This window comes from Ammospiza caudacuta, chromosome 12 (assembly GCF_027887145.1).
Source record: "Ammospiza caudacuta isolate bAmmCau1 chromosome 12, bAmmCau1.pri, whole genome shotgun sequence".
NCBI classification, from domain to species: Eukaryota; Metazoa; Chordata; class Aves; order Passeriformes; family Passerellidae; genus Ammospiza; species Ammospiza caudacuta.
The window spans coordinates 13432620-13451825 of NC_080604.1; the positions used below are offsets into that span (position 1 = coordinate 13432620).

At 44.2% G+C, this 19206-nt stretch overlaps 1 protein-coding gene across 1 annotated transcript in view; it reads left to right on the forward strand.

Annotated features, from left to right (window-relative positions):
• The window catches only part of SETD5 (SET domain containing 5), a 63972-nt gene that overhangs the window by 43083 nt on the left and 1683 nt on the right, over positions 1–19206 (forward strand). Inside the window, exons 14-22 of the mRNA XM_058812854.1 lie at positions 830–1135; positions 1965–2282; positions 2907–3149; positions 6341–6470; positions 7662–7924; positions 9272–9328; positions 10725–11192; positions 13234–13517; positions 16185–16318. Coding sequence (XP_058668837.1) covers positions 830–1135; positions 1965–2282; positions 2907–3149; positions 6341–6470; positions 7662–7924; positions 9272–9328; positions 10725–11192; positions 13234–13517; positions 16185–16318 — 2203 coding nt within the window. The remainder of the gene's footprint in view (positions 1–829; positions 1136–1964; positions 2283–2906; positions 3150–6340; positions 6471–7661; positions 7925–9271; positions 9329–10724; positions 11193–13233; positions 13518–16184; positions 16319–19206) is intronic.

Sequence of the window (19206 nt, forward strand, 5' to 3'; positions counted from 1 at the left end):
TTGTGTGTGTGTAGTATTTTTTAATAGAAAACTGTAAAGGCCAGCCATGGACTCCAAGATACTTCCTTCATGATAAATCTCAGAAGACAATTGACCCCACTTCTTTAAACCCACTTGATTCTTGCCAGTCACTGCAACATTATTGTACTGAGCTTTTTATATGCATAGGTACCAATTATTCCTGACACATCCTGGTGATAAGATTTCCTGTCCTTTGTGTTTACCTAATATATTTACTTGTTTTGCCTCTCTATTCTCTCATGTTCTGTTTTTCTTATCCACTATGTAAGCTGCTTAGACCAGAGCTTTTATTTTTGAGCTGGGTCATCTTCTGACATTCTTGCTGGGAAAAGAATGAATCTGGAACATTTTAATCAGTTTGTGTGGTGTATTACACTTGCTGCAAATTACTTAATCATGTACATCTATTGCCCCTGGCTTCTGTTTGGTTGGTCATTGGCAAATAGCTGTATTTGTTTCCAAGTCATCTCTCCACTTTTGCTTTCTTACGGTTTTTAATTCTTCAAAATGATGCATTTCCTTGTGGCTGTTTTATTAATATAACTCAGTAGTATCTAAGTGGTCCTATTTAAGAACAAAGTCAAGTTCTTCTACTTGCGCTACAAACAGATGATTATGTTGTTATTCTGGGAAATTTGCCATATTGAAAAATGCAAATAACTGATAAGAACTGCTTCTCTCTGTCCTCTGTCTGGCTTTTGTCATTGCTATTTGGCAGTTGTTCTCTTTGTGCTGCTTCCCATATCTGTTCTTGCCTTGTTTATATGCATAATTCACCATGCTTACTTCAATTTCCCTTGTGTTGTAGTCCCGGGAAGACAGGAAGGTGGAAGCCATCATGCACATGTTTGAGAACTTAGAAAAGAGAAAGAGGAGACGAGAGCAACCATCAGACCGTAACAGCACTGATGCTGAAATCAATGTCAATTCTGAAGCTCCTGAGCTGGAAGAAGTGAAAACAGAGACTCCTGAAACTGAAGATGGAAGTTCAGCGCTGAGTACTCCTCCTGCTCCTCCTGCTCCTCCTCCACCTCCTCCTCCTCCTCCTGCTCCTCCTGTTGCTAACAGTACCAGCAGTACTGGGGTGAACACACGGCGCTCCTCACAAGTAGCGGTAAGATGAAGATAGAACTGTTTGCTATCTTGTACAAAGCTCAGGTGCAGCATTTCTGATCATAAGATCATTCAGGTGGGGAGGAGCTTTGTGGGCTTTCTAGCCCATTCTGAGTTAGGCAGGGACAGCTCTGAAGCTAGACCAGGCTGGCCTGTGTTTTTCCCAGTCTTCTCTTGAAAATCTCCAGGGATGAAGATTGCGCCTCTTCCAGTTTGTGACTGTTAGGTTGAAAAAAATTTTCCGTGTATCCAGTCTGAACCTCTCATTTCAGTGTATGTCCATTGATGCACCACTGCATCTTCTTAGTGGCTTCAGGCTGTTTGTAGGAAGACTGCTGTTACATCCCCCTCAGTCCTCTCTGGGCTGAACAAGCCCAGCTCCTTCTCCAGGGAAGAGAACTGGAGTGAGCTTAAGTTGGATGCGTAAGTGCAGTGACGAAAAGTTCTTTTCTTTGTGTTTGGGTTTTTTTTGATCCAGTCTACTTTGGATGCATGTGTTCCCATTTTATGGCAGGGCTCAGACACTTGCCTGGAGTGCTCCATGTCAGCTCAGGTCAGGAATAAGAGCAGTTATCTTGAGACAAGCAGCAAGTTCCCTATTGCTGCTTTCTTCCTAAAGACCCATGTTCTGTCCTTTAAGAATGCAGAAGACAAAACGATAATGTGCCAGTGTTGAAGGGTCCCCAAGGCCATCTTATGAACCAACACAGAGTCCAACAAGATTTTGAGAGTCAGGTAGTGTCAATAAATAAATCTCAATTCTTGATCCTGTATGCAGAGAAAAGGAATACTCTTAGAGGGGCTCAGACTAATGACAGTTTATTTTGTAGGATGCTGTCCCTGAAAAAACAGTGGCTAAGCCAGCTCCAGCAAAACCCTCCAGGCCCCGACCAAAAAGTCGCTTCTCCCGATACCGGACCAGTTCAGCACAAAGACTGAGAAGGCAGAAACAAGCCAGTTCCCAGCAAGCTGAACTCACACAGGCTGTCCCAGAGGAAGGAAGCACTGCCAGCTTGGTAACCACAACAGATGTCAGCAATGTGGAAGGGCCAGGAGAAGGCAGACAGTTGACAGGATCTGACCCAACTGCTATCCTGGCTACAGGATCCCAGTCTAAAGCTGCAGTAAAGTACCCCAAAACAAAAAAGGTAACTATGATCAAGTGCTCAAAGTTGGGATGTCAGGATGGCAGGTGTTCATTTAGGGTGCAGCAAAGAGGTTAACTTTCAGCTTAGAATTGAAGACCAAGAAGGAATGTGACTGCAGCTGTCATGTACAAGCTAGAATAAAGTTGGAAGGGAGGAAAAATTGCAGAAGCTAACAGGCAGCTGCCACATACTGGGCATAAATTAGCTGTTTGTGTTTAGAAACTAGTTTTGAACAGGGTGATCAAGTTTTTGGAGAATCTTCTAATGAGATGAATGGGGCATAAAGTCAAACTACTTCTGTGACATTTGTTGGAATCTCTAAAATTAGAGGGTTTTGAGAAAGTTGTGAAAAAGACAGGCTCCAAAAGACAGTAAGGAAAGCTCTAGAGACTGATTGTGAATGTCCCATCCTGTTCGTGGTTGTATATAATCTGCCAACAGCAACATTGGGTTGTGTCTCCAACAGGTGAGAATCGGGTTTGACACAGGAAGTCCTTCTTTTGAGAAGGAGGGGGGTTTTAGCAGTGGGCTGACCTGAGCATTGCTTCCCATACACCATTGTGCCATGTTGCCTTTCTTCTACACCTGTGCTGATTGCACTGACCTGTGTGTTTCCTCCTTCAGTACCTGGTTACTGAATGGCTGAACGACAAGGCAGAAAAGCAGGAGTGTCCAATTGAGTGTCCTCTGCGCATTACTACAGACCCAACAGTTTTGGCAACCACCCTAAATATGTTGCCAGGTCTCGTGCACTCCCCACTGATTTGTACCACACCCAAACACTACATTCGCTTTGGTTCACCTTTCAACCCTGAGAGACGTCGAAGGCCCTTCCTGCTGGATGGCATTTACAGCTCCTGTAAGAAGGTATGTTTGCTCGTGTCTTACCTTTACACGGTGTGTGCTCATCTTATTGGCCCTCTTGGAAAGTTGTTGTGTCCTTTTGGAGTTTATTTCTGTGTATTCCCACTGAGCTGATGTGTTGATGCAGTGTCCAGGCTATGACTGATGACCTCCTTGCCAGAGTTCAGTTTTCATCCTTGCCTTTTGCCGTGGTAGAACAACTGTTCTGCCCTTTTAGAAACATGTACTTTCAGATCTGCAGTGGCTGTTTATTATCCAGCATACACAATTCAAAGAGTGTTGATTGCTTCCCTTAGAAAGTTTAATATTACTACTTTCACAGTCAGAGGATGGTTGGCATTGTGGGGATAGGACAGTGTTGCAGAGGAGCTCAAGAATCCCGTGCCTCAGTTAAGATTCATTTTCTTTGGAGAGCCTTTGTGGTTTAAAAGCTTTGAGTTTGCCTGTTCACAAGAACAAGTCCACAGCTCTTTGTTTGGCATCACAGACTGCCTGTCTACAGCAGATACTTGAGGCCCTGCAGGAAGCCTGAACCAGGCCCAGCTAAGGATCTAGTTCCTCCAGAGATGACCAGTAAATGCCAATATTTACTCATCTGCAGGGAAGGCAGGGTAGTTCACTCAGTCAGATTTGTATTGGAATCCATCTTTCCTGTTGCCTGCTGGTTTTGCTCATGGACTTTCCAGTTCCTGTGTGATTACCTGAGGACAATTATACAGAAATCTTTTCTTCTCTCCCTGTCTTGGTGGCTTTCAGGTACCATGTCCTGGTTTCTTTGCCTTCCTTTGTTTGAGGGTATTTTTCCAGAGAGAATCTTTGGACTTTACTGTTTTCCACCTTCAGCCAATTTGTTGTCATGCCCTAACAGTTTCTTCAGTATTTCCTTCATAGGTAAAGCTCTTCACGGTTTGTGTGTAGAGGTATGACAACACCTTGTCTGTTTCTGTGTGCCTGGGCAACCTCCTCATGCATCTTTAAGCTGAGAACTGCAAGGTTTGAGCTTCTTTTGAACCTTAACAGTGTCTTTGAGCCCCAGGGAAGAGAGAAATATCCAGAGCAAAGTTGACAGAGTTATTTGGAGTTCTGTGCTCAGTGCAGTTGCTGTACAACTGGCCAGCAAGTTCAAAATTGAGGGAAAACTACTGTCATGGAACAAATCTTCCAATCTGTTGCTGCATTTGACTCTTTTCAAAGCAGAAAAGTTGCTTTGTATCTTCTGACCTGTACCCAATTTGTGCATCCCAGTATGACTGAGTTTTCTTTGACAGGTTAATTTAAACTCATGTTCAGTTTGTGATTTTGTATGTTGTTAGAACAACCCACTGCTTTGGTAGCCTGTAATTGTAAAGTGATTTTTCTAGACTCTGCTAAGCTGTGTCATGGTTTTCCCTATCCATTTCCCAATTTAGTAGGGAAATTATTAATGGTGTAATCCAGCATTCTTGTTTCATAATCTGAAAACTTAAATACGGTACCTATTCAATTTAATAGTTATTAAAGCATTGAAAGTTGCTGTGTCCAGAACAGAGGTTGCAGAAATAATTTGTAAGATTTCTGCTTTTTGAATGTAAATAATTGTTAGCTGTTCTAGTGAGAGGTTTCATCCATTTCGTAGGAGATCCCTGGCTTTTTCTTGGAAAATTATTTTTAGCATTTGGTGGTTTTATGATTTAATGGTCTGTAGATCTAGAAATCTGCTTCTTATGTTCAGGAATGCTTAGAAAACTCTTAGGGAATACCTTCTTTTCAGCCAGCTGAGGTCTAGAAATGGTCCAGAACTTGATGATATGCTCTCTCAAGACCTGATCTGTGTCTTGTCTACTTTTGACTACTCAGCCAGGGAGGTTGATTTATTAAGGCTGTTGAAATAGATCACATATTTTCTTGGATTGTCAGCAGGCCTCATCCTTAAACTACTGAGAACTGTGCCAAAAAGCTCAGCTGATGATGTCAGTTTGCATCCAAAGCATGGCAGTGTCTGAACCTCGCAAGGAAACTGAACTGTAAGCTGCTCTCACGTTAATCACACCCTGTGCAGTGACTTGGCTGGCAGATCAGATGCCACCTTTGAGGTAGAGGTGCTCCAGACTGGCTGCCACTTCTCCCTTTTGCTGGCGGCCACAGTGGAAAGCCTTGAGCTCCATTTGAACAGAGAAGAAGTGTCTGCTGTACGGTAGTGAAGGCCATCAGAATAGATCCTGTCACCTGCTCTTCATCCTCGCTTTGAAGTTTTCACTTTGAGGATTGTGGCCACTGAGTGTGTGATGTACTTTCACCATAGCTTTGAGGAGTCATAAGACACGCGTGTATCTCTAATAGGATACACATTGCTGGCATGCAGATGAACTGTGGATTCCTGAAAGGTAAAAGTACAATTTTAAACCTCTCTAGGACAAGAGGAGTCTGGATACAGTGAGCCCCCTGGGTAAACTACACAAATGAAAATTGCTGTTTGATTTTTTTCTGCAGTTTGCTGTCATTTCACTGGATCACCTGAGTGTTTTCCCCTATGTTGTGGCAGATACCTTTACAGTAGAATAAGCAAAGATTCCTGCCTGCCATCAGGAGTCAGTTTGTATCAAGATACAGGGCTACCATACCCACTGCAGCAGCTGATTTGCTGAGGCTTCAGTTCATGTTCACTTGTGTGAGAAACATTCTTAATTGTCCATGTTCAGAAGACTACTGTGACTTACCTTTTTTATTAGTAGCTGAAGAAACTATTTGCTTTTATCGTTCTTTTCTTGGTTTACGCTCCTTGAAAACTGCTGCTTGCATTTTAGTCAGATTTTTTTTTACTCAAATTTGCTCTCCTTGGCAGGAAACAGCTTTTTTGCAAAAATCAGTGGTTTTACATAGTTCATTATATTTGTGTCCCTTTTCTTTTAAATGACTATTGTTTTAATAGATTTAGGTGCCACCATCCAGCATTTTTATATTTATAATTTGCTCTTTAGTTATCTCTGTTACTGGTGATGATTGCTGCTCGCAGAGCCTGTGTCAGGAAGGGCACAGCCCCAGCACAGCAGTGGTGGGCTCAGTGCTCCCACCCAAGCACACACCAGCGAGGTAACTCCAGGCTTCTGAGCAGCCTGCCCTGCTCCACAGCAGTGTGGGAGTTGGAGTGCATCCTGCAGGACTGCAGAGAAAGTACCCGAGGAGTTTCACGTTTATGCAGTCTCGTTCTGTTTCAGCGCTGGATCAAACAGGCCCTGGAAGAGGGGATGACTCAGACCTCAGCAGCTCCGCAAGAGAACAGGACCCAGTGTCTATACCAAAGCAATGACAACAGCAGCTCCTCCAGCATCTGCAAGGATGACACAGGTAAGTGCTCAGCACCATCAGGGCAGCATGGGCACTGGAGTCAGACTGGGGAAGGTGCTGAACACCAAAGGGAACTGTACAAGTGACATTTAACGTGTCCTGCTGCCCCATGGCACAGCTTATGGGTAGGTGAGAATGTTGCTTTGCTGTTCATTCAAATTTCTGCAGACTCATTCTAGCTTGAGCATTTGTGATGGAAATACTGTTTCTCAGTATTTCCTTGTCAAAAGATAATCACTTAACATTGCATTATCAATCTCAGTGCTCTGGGATGTCTTGTACAATGGAAGGGAGGGAAGAGAGCCCAGGATCATTTCTTTTCAGCAAGGTGCTGTTAAGAAGGTCAACTAAATACTTGCTGACTGTGGGAAGGTGTAGCAAAGTCTTACAGGTATGTGTGCAATAAACAAATCACTAAGTAAGTCTCAAGGATGGAGAAGCTAAAATCTCTGAGTAAAGCAACAGAATGGTTAAATATTGTGTCTGAATTTACAGAGAAAGAGAGTGCAGCTCAGCCCAGTCAGGGATCAGTTTTCCAAGGATGACAGACAGGAAGCTACACATCACACAAATAATACAAATTTGATTATTGAAAGGTGAGATGAATAGGAAATAAACAGAATGCCAGAACCAATAAATGTACTTCTCGAGCAAGACCTAACTTATAGAATTTACTGGTGATTTTGTTTTGGTGTTTTTTTTAAACTAAGCATCAAAAAATATTATTATTTTGAAGTGAGGTAGGCCTGAGGGAAAGGCTTTAATCCTTAGTGGAAGTGGAAATGTGCTTGGGCTGTATTCATGTAGCATATAGAGAACTGTTAGGTTCAGGTAATGAAAACTGAGCTGTCTCTGATTTGTTTGTAAGAATCACAATATGTCCTGTGACCTCTCTCCTCTATTCTCTGCTCTTTTTAACCTTTCATGTCTTCATTTCCCCTAGCTCCCTCTTGTGCTTGCTTCTAGTTGAAATATTTGCTTTCCTTGTTCAGTGCATGTTCCTGATGATGTATTGTTCTGTTACCAGTCTCTAGACATTGAAGTAGAAGTAACTCAGAGGTACTTCATTTTTGGGAGTCTTTTGTAGTTGCATTGAAGACTTCGTTTGGGCTGGGAGTAGGAGGAAGAGGAGCATGTGATGTGCTCGTGTTCAGTGGGTCAGCCGTGTCCTCAGCTCAGTTTGTGTTTCAGACTTGCTGAGTCCCCTGAAGAAATGGAAGTCTCGCTACTTGATGGAGCAGAACGTGAAGAAGCTGCTGCGGCCGCTGTCCCCTGTCACGCCCCCGCCTCCCGTCCCTCCGGTCCCTCCGGTCCCCGGCACAGCGAGCCCTCAGCTGGCCACGCCCTGCTCGTCGCTGCCCGGCGAGGAGGAGACTCGCAATGGCTACGGCGTCGTGTTCTCCCCCATCCCCTCTCTGGCTGCCAGCCGCTGCAATACTCCACTACAGTTCGAGGTAAATCCACCCGGGGCTGGGGGTGCTGAAAACCAAACAGCAATATCTGCAGCAGAGCTGGCACTAGGACCTTCCTTTTTGAGTGTGTATTCCTGAGCAGCATCACAGTTTCAGCTTCAAGAGCACCGCTGCCTTCCTCTTCTGCTTCATTTCTGGACAGATCTCCTGCTCTGTGAAATGTCAAACTTTGCTACAGCCCCGCCTCCCCTCACTCTGTAGCTATCAGTAACATTAATCTTATATTTTTTTTTCTATTTCTGCAGAGTAGCTCTTAATTTCTCAGGTTTTTCAGTGACCTTTAATCATCTGCCCCACTTCAGATCTCTGTGCCAATGGGGTTTTCACCCTGCCACTTCCAAAGAGTATGAGTATTCCATTTCTCAGAGGCTGTAAAGCATCCTTGGCTCCTCTTTCCTCAAACAGCTTTCAGTAACCCAGAGTATGGTAGCGTTACTTCACATCGTCTTCCACTATATTCTTTGGTTTTACAGACTGAGATTTTTCAGACTCAATTTTGTGATGTTTTTAGAGTGGAACCAATTTAGAGAATGCTTGTCCCCTCCATATTCGTAAGAGTGGCCAAAAGCATGATGCTTCTGCTTTTTTTGTGGAATTTGTCAGAACTTTTTGTTAAGAAATTTCTGAGATTCCTCAGTTTTCTGCTTTGCAGAAAACAGTGACTCCTGCTATATTTCTCTGATAGCAGCACAGCTCTGGGAATCCTGCCTCTCTGATTCTATTTTAGGCCTGTTCAGTAGCATGGAAAGGGAGGTGCTTGAGAAGAGCCCTTAACAGTGCTGTCTCATGCATACACTGCCTTCACTCATACAGGTGCCCAGATAATACAACATTTCATAAAGCTGGCTGCTCACACCTCTTCTCTTGACTTGAGCTGAAAGGTGGCCCACGGTGGATTGAAAGAGACATGTTTATTTTATAGTATATGTCTATGAAATGTCATCTTAGTCTTTGGGGTCTTTAGTTTACTTTCTGGGCTAAACCAGGCTTTTATTCTCTCCCATATTCTCAGACTAAAACCATAAGAGTCTTTCTCTATACTTCATGGTGCAAAGTCTATCTGACAGAACCAGAAATATAGAGGTAGCTGCTGCTTTTCTTAACATTCATGTGCTCTGGTTTGGGTACTAAGTTGCATCATGAGATGCAGTAACCCAGCCCTGTCTGTGCTTCCAGGAAGCTTTAGCAACTACTTAGCCAGCCATGATGCTGTCCAGGCTGGGGCCAGTTGTTTAGAATAGCCATTGCTAACCTGTCTGCTTTTGTACATTGTAATTGCCTCCTGACTTTTGAAGTAGATGAATAACTAGATGCTTTTCCCTCCTCTAGAACGTGTCCTCCCCCGAGAGCTCCCCTGCGCATAGGCCCGAGTCCATGTCACCTGAGGTAGTTCTGGGAGCCTGCTGGGAGGGGAGGGAGGAGTGTGCAGGCACTGGGAATAAGGGTGGAGCTTTAGTCACAGTAAGGCTGAGGAGAATTTTCAGGGTTATCACAACTAATTGAAGACTGGAATTCAATTCATTTGTTGACCCTGGTGGGAATCAGACAGTGCAAAGACTCAGTGTGTCTCAGCTACTGAGGTGCACACAAGAGATTTGGGGACCCTGGAATTGCCATCACCAATTTCAGACTCAGCCCAGCCCATGAGTGGTCTGTAAAATTTACTGAGTAGTGGCCAAATGACTGCTGGGGAAGGGAAAGTATTCACCACTATTTTTGACTTACAAGCACATAGTGGTACACCTGACTTGTTCTCTTCAGCCTTGACTTAACACCCACTCACTTGCAGACTGAAATTGTTGAGGAGATGGTAAAATGTAGTATTTTGCTTAGCCTGACCTGTTGTGAAAGATGAGATGAACTGCCTTGCTCAGTGACTGTTTCATAGTAGAAAATTCGTGCTCATCTCCAAGGTGGTGGATTACTGGGAGCTGTAATACAGCAGGGAGATGTTCTCAGCAACAGCAGGAGGGCAGAACTGGTGCCTGGTGCTGTTGTGTTTTTTCCTCTGCACTGTAGTCCTGCAAAGAGGATGAAATCTTGTCAGTTGTACTCATTGTTTGAGATCCTGACATATTAATGTGGTGAAGGAGATGATTGTTCTGCTGCCCTGGAGGGTTTTTGGCACTTTAAGTAGATAAATGAATATACTGTTGTGTTATTGCCTAGTGCTCCACAAACTCTGACAGCACAAAGATGATGCCATTGTGGTTTTGTTGAAAACTGTGAAACGTAAAAATGCAGTAAAAATTAAATGAATGTACTATTGTTAGAGATTTCCAAAGTTCACAATAAGTGAAAACAAATGGCTTGGAGGTCCTGGATATTTTATTGTTAGGAAGTTAGTAGTGGCTGACTTGGGACAGGCAAGGACTTGGCTAATAAAACAGCAGAACAGCAGATCTGTTCTGTTCTCTCCTGGCTACTGCTCTGTATGAGCAGTATGCCTCTGATGTATGAGGCAATTGAAAATGCTAAGTTTAATTCATTAACTGCCTGGGGATAGTGTTGAGCTTTATCCTCTTGCTGCAGAAAGACTGCTGAAGGGGAAGGGGCATCCTGTATTGGACAGCTGAACTGATCATTGTTTAGTCTCAGTCACTCCCCTGAGGAATGAGGAGAACAGTGCAGGAAAGAACCAAAGGGGTATTTAGAAAGGAACAGGGAAAAGGGAAGCTAGCACTGTACAGAAGGTTTTCTGACTTAAATTTCTCTCCCTACCCTTGCCTGACCTTTTTCCTGATTGCCCACCCCCCTCCTATATCCTTCTTGGATTTCCCAGGTCTGCCTCCGATCCGAGCTGGATTCCAAGGGTGGCTACCTGGATTCCAGTGCAAACACCTGCCAGGAACGGCCGTCGCTGCTCAGCTTTGCATCCTCTGACGTGGCTCCACAATCCTCCGTAAACTCTACTTCAGAGATGAACTTCCCAGGGAAAAGTGGGGAAGCACAGATGCTGCTACGAAGCTCTGATCAGGCTTTTCGGACAGAGTTTAATTTAATGTATGCCTTCTCCCCACTGAACGCTATGCCCCGCGTGGATGGGCTGCTGCAGGGCTCTCCTCCTTTGGCAGACAGGAAGCCCATGAATTCGGATGCAGGGTGCTGCAGCTCTCCTGCAGAAGGGTATTTCAGCAGACACGAGTCAGGGCTGCTCAAAGAGACAGCACATGGGTCCATGTCCCCCTGCAGCGAGAGGGCTGCTGAAGGCACCAGAGCTGCTCCCCAGAATCCACCACAAAGGAAGAAGGCAAGTACTCCTGTGAAAGAAATCCTTACATTGCCGTGGGGTTTACTGTTCCCACTCAGATTACTGCAAAGACAGGCAGAACAGAGAGTCTGGGCAAGTTATCCAGGCATCCAATGCCTGGGTGAAAACAGTTACAAGAGGGAGAGCTACCCTTAAGGCAAGATTTTGATGTGAGAAGTGGAAAAAAAGACACCACGGTGCAAATACCTCTTCTGGGATCACAGAAAAAAAGAGCAGAATGCTGGCAGCTTTCATTAGCAGTTGTTAAACTGAGACAAGACCCAAAGCAATAACATAGTGCAGCTGTACAGCTGGTGAAGGTGTTATTTATCAGGATGAAAAGGGTTCTACTGGGAAAGAGAGTCTAATGTTTCAAAAGAAAACATGGGCTGTTTACTAGAACATATTAGAACATTTCCATAACATTGCAACAAAAGTAAGATGAAGGTTATTTAAATTTTAGCTCTTTGAAACTAAAAACACAGGAATATAGTTTAACAAAACCAAATACATACTGGTTTCTTACAGCAGCCTAGTGACCCTCATGAGACTAAAACTGAGGTAAAATGTTAAGTCAAGGTAGTGCTGTGATAAAATTGGGTACTCATGGGACAAATTATCAGTGCCTTTTCCTGTGCTTGGAATTTTTTTTATGGCAAGTGTAACTGAGATAACTTGTATAAGGGTCCAGCTGGATGGAATATCTTATTTCTTTTCCATTTCTGGAGTCTCTTTATTTTTTTCTTTGTTTTTCTTTTAAAATTACATTTAACTTAAAACCTTCATATGTTGAATTACTTTTAGAAATAACTTGTTCAATATTTTAGCATCATAAAGCCTTCTGTGTGGGCATTGAGTCATAGCTGATAAATTCTTCAGCAGAACTGCCTTCTGTGAGTCCTTCATGGCTCCTTTCCTTATAATAACTTTGAGGATAGGCAGGCTGAAAGGTAAATGCCCAGGTGGAAATATTCGTTTCTTTTTGGTTCTGCTGACCTTGTCTTCCAAGGCTGCTTTATCTTTGGCTGGTGTCTTTGATAAATCTGAGACTGCTTTGCCCAAAACACATTCTGCCTTGGCTACAAGCAGTTTGTTTTGGTGGTAGGGCTGAAGTTTGCAATGCCTCCATAGCAGGAGCCTGCTGTAAGCAAGTTAAAATTCTGTGCAAGGCTTCACCAAGCTTTTAGTGTTAGTGTGGCTGAACTAGTGCAGATGAACTGGGCACTGAAGATATCAGTTTTGTGAAGAAGACTTATTACCTCTTTTGGTGATATTGAAAAAAAAAAATATTTCAATACAGATATTGAAAAGAATTACATAATGTCCTGAACCAGAGAGACTGTGTGGAGGGTTTTGAGAGGAGGGAGGTTATAGAAGCTTGTTGCTTGAATTACATCTCCTGAAGTAATGGGAAAATCCAGGTGGTTAGAGAAGCAAACGAGCTGGATGTTTCTACTGATATATTGGTCATAAAAAGTAAAAGGAGGGTGATCATGGCACTCTGAATTTGCACCACTTAGCTCTTTTCTGGAGTGCCTCCACATCCACTGAGTTGATAATCCCAGTATGCCTTTTCAAGTTTTACCTGCAGTCCCAGAAGATGTTTTTGGACAGTGTGTGGGCCTGTTCCTCCCCGTGCCCTGGTGCTCTGTTCCCTGGCCCATGGCTGTGTTTCCTCCCCATGCCCTGGTGCTCTGTTCCCTGGCCCATGGCTGTGTTTCCTCCCCGTGCCCTGGTGCTCTGTTCCCTGGCCCATGGCTGTGTTTCCTCCCCGTGCCCTGGTGCTCTGTTCCCTGGCCCATGGCTGTGTTTCCTCCCTGTCCTGGTGCTCTGTTCCTTGGCCCATGGCTGTGTTTCCTCCCTGTCCTGGTGCTCTGTTCCTTGGCCCATGGCTGTGTTTCCTCCCTGTCCTGGTGCTCTGTTCCCTGGCCCATGGCTGTGTTTCCTCCCTGTCCTGGTGCTCTGTTCCCTGGCCCATGGCTGTGTTTCCTCCCTGTCCTGGTGCTCTGTTCCCTGGCCCATGGCGGTGTTTCCTCCCCAGGTGTCGCTGCTCGAGTACCGCAAGCGGAAGCAGGAGGCCAAGGAGGGCGGCGATGGCCGCGGCGCAGGGACCCCCACCCGGCAGGGCAGCGGCGCCTCCGGGGCTGACGCGGATGGGAACGGCCCCTCGGGCTCCGCAGCACGAACTCCGTCCTCCCCACAAAGTGGCTTCTCCCCTTCTCATCCCTCCCTGCCTCACATTGAGGATGTCAGCCCACCAGACTCAAGGGGCTGTAGTTCCTCATCATCGCTCAGTAAATCCCAGGACAGCATCAGCAGTAGGTGGTGAGTGTTACCCTTCCAAGCAAGCCTGAGATTCCCTAAGGGAAGGACCAAAGTCCCCAGGGGGCATTTCCATAACCATATGTGCAGTGAGATGGATTCATTTGGGTCTCTTGGTATTGTTCTCTTTCATAATTGCTAAACAGCTGTGAAGGATACCAGCACTCTTCTCAGCCTGTCTTTTAATTCTTCGTTTAGGTATCAAAAAGCTGTATTGAAAGGTACAAACTTAAGCAGCTGTTCTCTTCCACAAGTTCCATTTTGAGGTCTTGGGTTGTAAGGTCTTGTCCAGGTAATGAAAGTCTAATGCAGGTCTTTTTTGGCTGAACCTTCACTCTTCTTGGACATGAGTGATACTAAGTCCATTCCTGTTCTGAAGGAAAGCTCACAGGCCTCTGTAGCTTTGTACTTGAGAAGCAGGGACTGTGCAACAGCTCCAGCTTTGCTAATTTACCAGACTCTGGTCACTGGCATGCCAAAGGCATGGACAAACCACCTTTATCATGGTTACCCTGAGAAGGTTTGATAAAGGGAAAGTCTTCAAATATTTTGAACCTGGTCCAAAACATGAAGTAGTGCACTGAATTGCCAGTGTGCATTATGGTGCTAGTGATGGCTGGGAGGTTCTGCTGACTGGATCTGTGTAGGGCACTGGCTCTGCTGCCCTGGAGTGAGGTTCTGGTTGTGCACACCACCAGCAGAAAGGCACACACAGACACACAGCCCCTTTTCTGATGCTGATTTCCACATACATGGCTGGGTCACTGCTCGGGTAATGGCAGGGGGTTGGCATGAGGAGAAATTCAAAGCAGTGCTGAGGGCAATGAGAAGTATGAAGTTTGTGTTGAAAGCACTTGGGTGAATTTGGAGGAGTAATAGATCTGTTTCCTTCCTTTTTCCATCACTTTTCAAGCAGAGTTTAATGGAAACAATTTGTCTTTACCTCTCTGACAGTTTTTTGTCTACCAGAGGACCTTCTGCCAGATATTGGGACTGGCCACAGCTGAGGCAGTCTGCTAATGATTAGCTTATCATCATTATTTTATTTTCAGATATTCTGTAAAAGTGGCAGTAGCCCATGTTGTTCTCCTCCTGTGCTACTTCCTTCTGCCTATAAAAGAGTAGGAAAAAAGCCAGCCAGCTGAATGAACTAAAATAGTTCAGGGTGAGGTGTCAGTGTGGCATCCTTGCTTTAGTACCATCTTTTGTCTTCTCTGAGCTTCATCTGCTGCTCCCTCAGCAGGTCCTGCTCTGGCTTCAGTTTCCCACATGGTTTCAGGAGTAAGTATTGTGTGGGTATAAAGATCCCATTGTTATGGCACACTGGATATAAAGTTGAAACCATGCTGATAGGTTTTGAAGTGGGATTAAGCAGATTTGCTGCCTTTAAAATCCTTGGGTTTCTGTGTTTTAATGGGCATGGCTGACAAACGTACACTCACTTTCTACTTTTAAAAATATATTAGAACCTGTTACTGAGGTAAAGTGACCCAGTTTCGTCTTTCACTCCCTATTCTTATATATCAGATACATTTCCAGACATTCACAATAATATTAGGAACAGAAGAAATTGGTGGGAACTAAAATTCCATGCCTTAATGTGTAGAGTCTTCCAGATTTTTGCTGAATTCTGCAATGATTGAGAATAGCTTTCATTAAAATAAAAAGAAAACCACAATGGTTTGTCTATTTCAGTTGCCAGGATAAAGCCATCACAATGTAAACAGATGTGCTGCTGCACAGTAAAGCCAGCCTTGCAGAAAAGAAGTCTCCAAGCAAACAAAATATTAAAAAAACCCTAATGGAAAGCACAGTTTTCAATACATCTTAACAAAAATAAAATACAGAAATCAGTCAATATCCAGCTAATATGCATGCTTCCATCATATGCATTTAATATAACCTAAATATTTAAATTCAGGCATGTTTAAGGCACAAATTCACCAGTGTCCAGAGTAAAGGCATTGTAAAATCCCTACTCATGGTGATGCTGTCTCTACGTTAAAAGACACATTTCCAAAGAGATTTGGATGTTTCTGTGCATGGTAGATGGAATGTTGACCCAGGGGCCTGAGGTTTGTCTGTAGCTCTTGTTTTTCTTCAACAGTTTGGCTTTAGGAAAGCCACTTCAGCTCTTTGTCACCCTTAGACAAGACACTTGAAAATGGAACAATATCTAGAATTAATCTTGAGTGGAGAGTTTTCACACTACAAAATTAACAGGACAAAGTGGCATTAGTGGGCAAAATGGCCCAGCAAGCTCTGCTCTGGAATATTGCAGTATCCAACTATATTGTCTTGGCACTGTATTATCATAAAGGTATTGAGTTTGCCTCTGCTTAGTTTGAATGAATGTAATTATGCAAAATAACTGCAGTTAATCTTAAGCCAATATCAGGATTTTCAAAAAAAGGTTTGAATCTCAAAATAATATTTCTGTAACCAGGTGATTTACTGAACTGGATGCTCATACCATGTTTTTGATTAAAGACTTGGTGTTCTGAGGGCAGTGGCATCATGATAGCAGGGACCTGAAATCCCACTGGAGGTTTTACATGGCAGAACCAGTTCAGAAGTTTGTTCCTCATCCATCTAAAGGAGCTGGTGGTCTCTGATTCCCTGTGCACTGGGGATGTTGCTCCCCCTCAGCTGTGCCTGGTTTGGTTGCAGGATGGTGCCGACGTCGGTGGAGCGGCTGCGGGAGGGCCGGGGGATGCTGGAGAAGGTGCTGAGGAGCGGGGCCAAGGTGGCCCAGAGACACGAATCCTCCCCTACCCAGGACTGTGCTCCTGAGAGAGATGCAGGTAGGGTGGGGAAACTTGGGCATGTTTGCTTGGAGGGACATGATGTGCTTGGGTAACTTTGCCAACTTGTCTGTGAAGCTGGTTAGTTGTACCTTCATCTTTAACATTATCAAAGCTGCCTTCTGCAAACCAAACTTTACTGTTATTCAGATATTGCTTGAGCCTGTATCCCTCTCGTGTTGGACCTAGAAGACTTCTAGATTTTTTTTCTAGGGATTGAATCCAAGACTGTCTGCACCTTGACTCTGACAGGACAGCTTCTTTGTCCTTGGACAGATGGGTTAGCACCTCCTATGCTCTGAAAGAGCTTCATTCAGTGGACATTGGGTGAACATTCAGACAAGAGTATTGGCTTGTTTCTGAGCAGTTTAGGGCAAGTATGTATTTCCTTCATTGCAAATCAGGCTGCAGTAAGGTGTGTTTGAGACAAGCTTTGAAAATTGGCTTCCCATTTGGAGTTCTCCTGGTTTTGTACACCTAAGCACATTCTTTCAGTGCTTTTTTGTCATCTAGTCTTGAGAGGAAGTCCTCTTCTCTATCTAGTATGTCACATTTTCATGAGACCCAATTGGGAGTCTTTTCCCTGTCTTTCCCATACCAGTGGAAGTGGTTTTCCTGGTTAATTTTTGGAGGGGTAGGCAAAATTCAGGCTTTTGGAACAGGTCTTTGCCCAATGTTACTTGTACAGCTCTGGCTCTTCAGTGTCACCCAAGACTTAGGATGGAGTTAAACTTTCATCTGCAGTGATAAATTCTTTCTTGTTACATAAACCCCATCCCATTCTGTGTTGTGAAAACCTAATGCTGCAGCTGACAAAAGTCATCTTGTTTCCTTCATCCTAGCACAGCAAAGTACTTTTTTTCTTTTTTTGCTTGCTCTGGCAATTTCTTCAGCAGCTTGTTTAGATTCTTGTTTAGATTCTTTGAGCCACCTCCCCTCCCCCAGTTGCTGCTCTGCTTCTTAGTGAAACAAATGGGTGGCTGAGTCCCTGCTGTTCCTGGTAGCACCTGGAGAAGTTATGAAGATGCACATTTTCACATGCTGCTGCTGTAACAGATAATATTAACAGGAACTAAAAAATCCCAAAGTTGGAGGGTTTGCTGATGAAGCATGTAGCAATGAAATGGAATTTGTGTAATTTGTGTGCATTGCACGCTTCTGAGAACTGCAGCTGCTCTCAGCAAAACCTGTCACTTCATATATGCTTTAGGGTGACACAGGCCAGCACAGCCAAGAAAAGCAGTTACTCGTGTCCTTCCCTTGTGCAGGTATTGAGAATAGGGGAGGAAGATGTTGGCTCTAGCTTTTAAGTTTACATAAAGCAAATTCAGAAAGGTCATAGTTTATTTACCATTGGTAATTTAGTCTTTCAGTAGTCTTTAACTTGTCAAGGTTTCTTTCTGGGAACAGGCACTGCCAGTAAATTGCATAGCCCTACTGGTGTGCCCAGCCTTTTAAGGAACAGTTTCTTCCAGAAATCTTTAGATTTCTTGTGATTCTTGTATTTGACTTGTGTTAATCACAGCAATCTCTGAATTGAGCAGCTCTTCTGTGCATGACTTTTTAACAAAACATGCCCTAAACTTCTGAATTTTGCCATTCTGCATTACTTGTGATGCTTTGAGAAAGCTGACCTAGAACAGAGGCTAGACAGAGTTCAAAAATAAAGTAGGGATTTATTAAAAGGCCTTAATGGTGGATACACCTTGGGCAGCACAAGAGCTTGGCCAGGCTACACCCAAGATGAACTGAAAATGGTCACAAAATGGATGACCAGTCACAAGGTCTCACACTTCTACAAATTTTGGTCCATTTCCATATTGGAGTTAAATGTGCAATTATGGCTTTAGCTTATGAAGTTCCATCCTCCTTGTTTTTCTCTTTTCAATTCACTGTTGTATATACTTTTTGGGCCTGGAGCTTGTCCTTGGACAAGCTGGAAAAGGATTGTCTACTTACCTTGTGAAGAGAACTTGCTAACACATAATATGAAGCTCAGAGTTACACACTAAAGCAGCACAGAATCTGAAAAATATAAAAGCTAAAACTTAAGGCATCACTTGGAATGTCACCAAACAGGCCCTTGCTGCATCGATGACATTTCAGAAATGGAAGGTGGCACAGGACACATGCTGGAAGCTTCACGCCCCAGTCTCTGTGCAGGCCTGTGCCCTGACGGAATTTCTGAGCCTCAGGAACAGGCAAGGGCTACATCCAGACCTGTGTTAGCTAAGCCTGCGCTGTGGTGTAGCACTGAGAGGACAATGGCAGCAGAACCACGGGCCCTCCTGGCACTGATGCTTGTGTCAGTGCAGCTGGGGCAAAGCCAGACTTGTCTGGCAGAAGTACAGAGCAGACTGAGGCAGTGTGTCCTGTTTCATGACTGAGACACATCTGTCATATAAATTTGTTACTAATCCCAGCATGTTCCACCAAGGCATTTCAAACACGGCTGCTGAGAATCCCTGAGATGCTGCAGATAAACAGTTCTGTCTCATTAGTCTGCAGGAGAATTCTGATGTGAAATCATCTAGTCCCAGCAGCTTCACCCTCCTGCAGAAAGCAGGATCACCAGCCATGGTTACAGGGGTAGCAGCTGAAGCACACAGTTGGCACAGTGGCTGTGCCACTGCAGTAAGTGCATCTTGCCTACCCCAGGTCAAGTTCAGTGGTATGGTAGGACAAGCTCACCCACCCTTGAAGTGCAAGAAAGGCTTACTCTGTCAGGAAGCATTTTATTCCTCTTGGTCTCTCACATATCTGAGATGGATCAGAGTGTGCTGTATGCTGCCAGTGCCCTCCAAACCTCAAAGCATTTCCATCATCTTGGCCTGTTAGAAAAACAGGCATTTCATTTCTGAGTTCCAGGAGTATCTCTGTTTGTAGCA